This window comes from Plectropomus leopardus, unplaced genomic scaffold, assembly GCF_008729295.1.
Source record: "Plectropomus leopardus isolate mb unplaced genomic scaffold, YSFRI_Pleo_2.0 unplaced_scaffold31494, whole genome shotgun sequence".
Taxonomy (NCBI): Eukaryota; Metazoa; Chordata; class Actinopteri; order Perciformes; family Serranidae; genus Plectropomus; species Plectropomus leopardus.
The window spans coordinates 1-934 of NW_024634366.1; the positions used below are offsets into that span (position 1 = coordinate 1).

Consider the following 934-nt stretch of genomic DNA (forward strand, 5'->3'; position numbering starts at 1 on the left):
ACTGGTCAGATCATCAGATAGGATGAGTTCTGGACCAGCAGTGTTTGGGTCCAGAATCACAGGACTGTCAGAGACCATGTCCTCCATCTTGTCCCAGATGTTGAAGGACAGGTTGCCCAGGTGTCTGGCCTCGTCTATCAGAGCTCCTGAGAGCAGCTGTGGATCCTCCAGCAGGAGTCGCTGCTGGACTCTGTCCACTGCAGCCTTGTAGTTGAGCAGGAACGAGACGTCCTCCGCTCTCAGCTCGTCCTCTGTGTTTCTGACTGTGTCTGAAAGAGCTGCTATCTCTCTGCTCAGAGCCTCCAGCTTCTCCTTCATCCTCCGACTCTTCTGCTGCTCCTCCTCCCTCAGAGCGGAGATCCTGGCCTCCTCTTCCTCGTGTAGAAACTGGTGAAGCTTCCTAAACTGCTCCTTAATCTTCGTCTCTGTGTGTTGAGCCTGGATCTTAATGTGCTCTGCTGTTTGATCACAGTTTCCTTTCACTTTTTCAAACAGCTTCAGTTTCTCCTGTAAGGGCTTCAAGGACTTCCGGAGCTCCTCTTTGTGCTCCTGTGCAGCTTCATCGCTGGGTCTGAAACTGTGGTTGTTGTGTGTTTTTGAAACTCTGCAGACGACACACACCGGCTGCTGATGGTCCAGACAGAAGAGTTTGAGTTTCTCAGAGTGCAGACTGCAGAGAGCCTCTGAAGCTCTACGATCTCTCTCCTGCAAGAAGGCCTCACATAGGTTTCTTAATATGAGGTTACAAGGTGGACGACCCTTCGATGACCTTCTCTTACAAACCGGACATTCATGATTTTGTTTCCCTCTCCACCAGTTCTGCAGACAGTCTCTACAGAAGCTGTGGCTGCATGAGAGGACGACAGGATCTTTAAAGACGTCCTGGCAGACCGGACAAGAGAATTCCTCCTCTGATATGGAAGCCATCGTGTTT

The 934-nt window shown here is 50.9% G+C and overlaps 1 protein-coding gene across 1 annotated transcript; it reads right to left on the reverse strand.

The window, feature by feature from the left end:
- Positions 1–3: 3 nt before the first annotated feature.
- LOC121938737 (E3 ubiquitin-protein ligase TRIM35-like) lies at positions 4–927 on the reverse strand (the record flags this gene model as incomplete). Its single annotated transcript, XM_042481905.1, has 1 exon — positions 4–927. A coding segment is annotated over exon 1 (924 nt), but the record flags the coding sequence as incomplete, so codon positions are not given.
- Between the last annotated feature and the right edge of the window lie 7 nt (positions 928–934).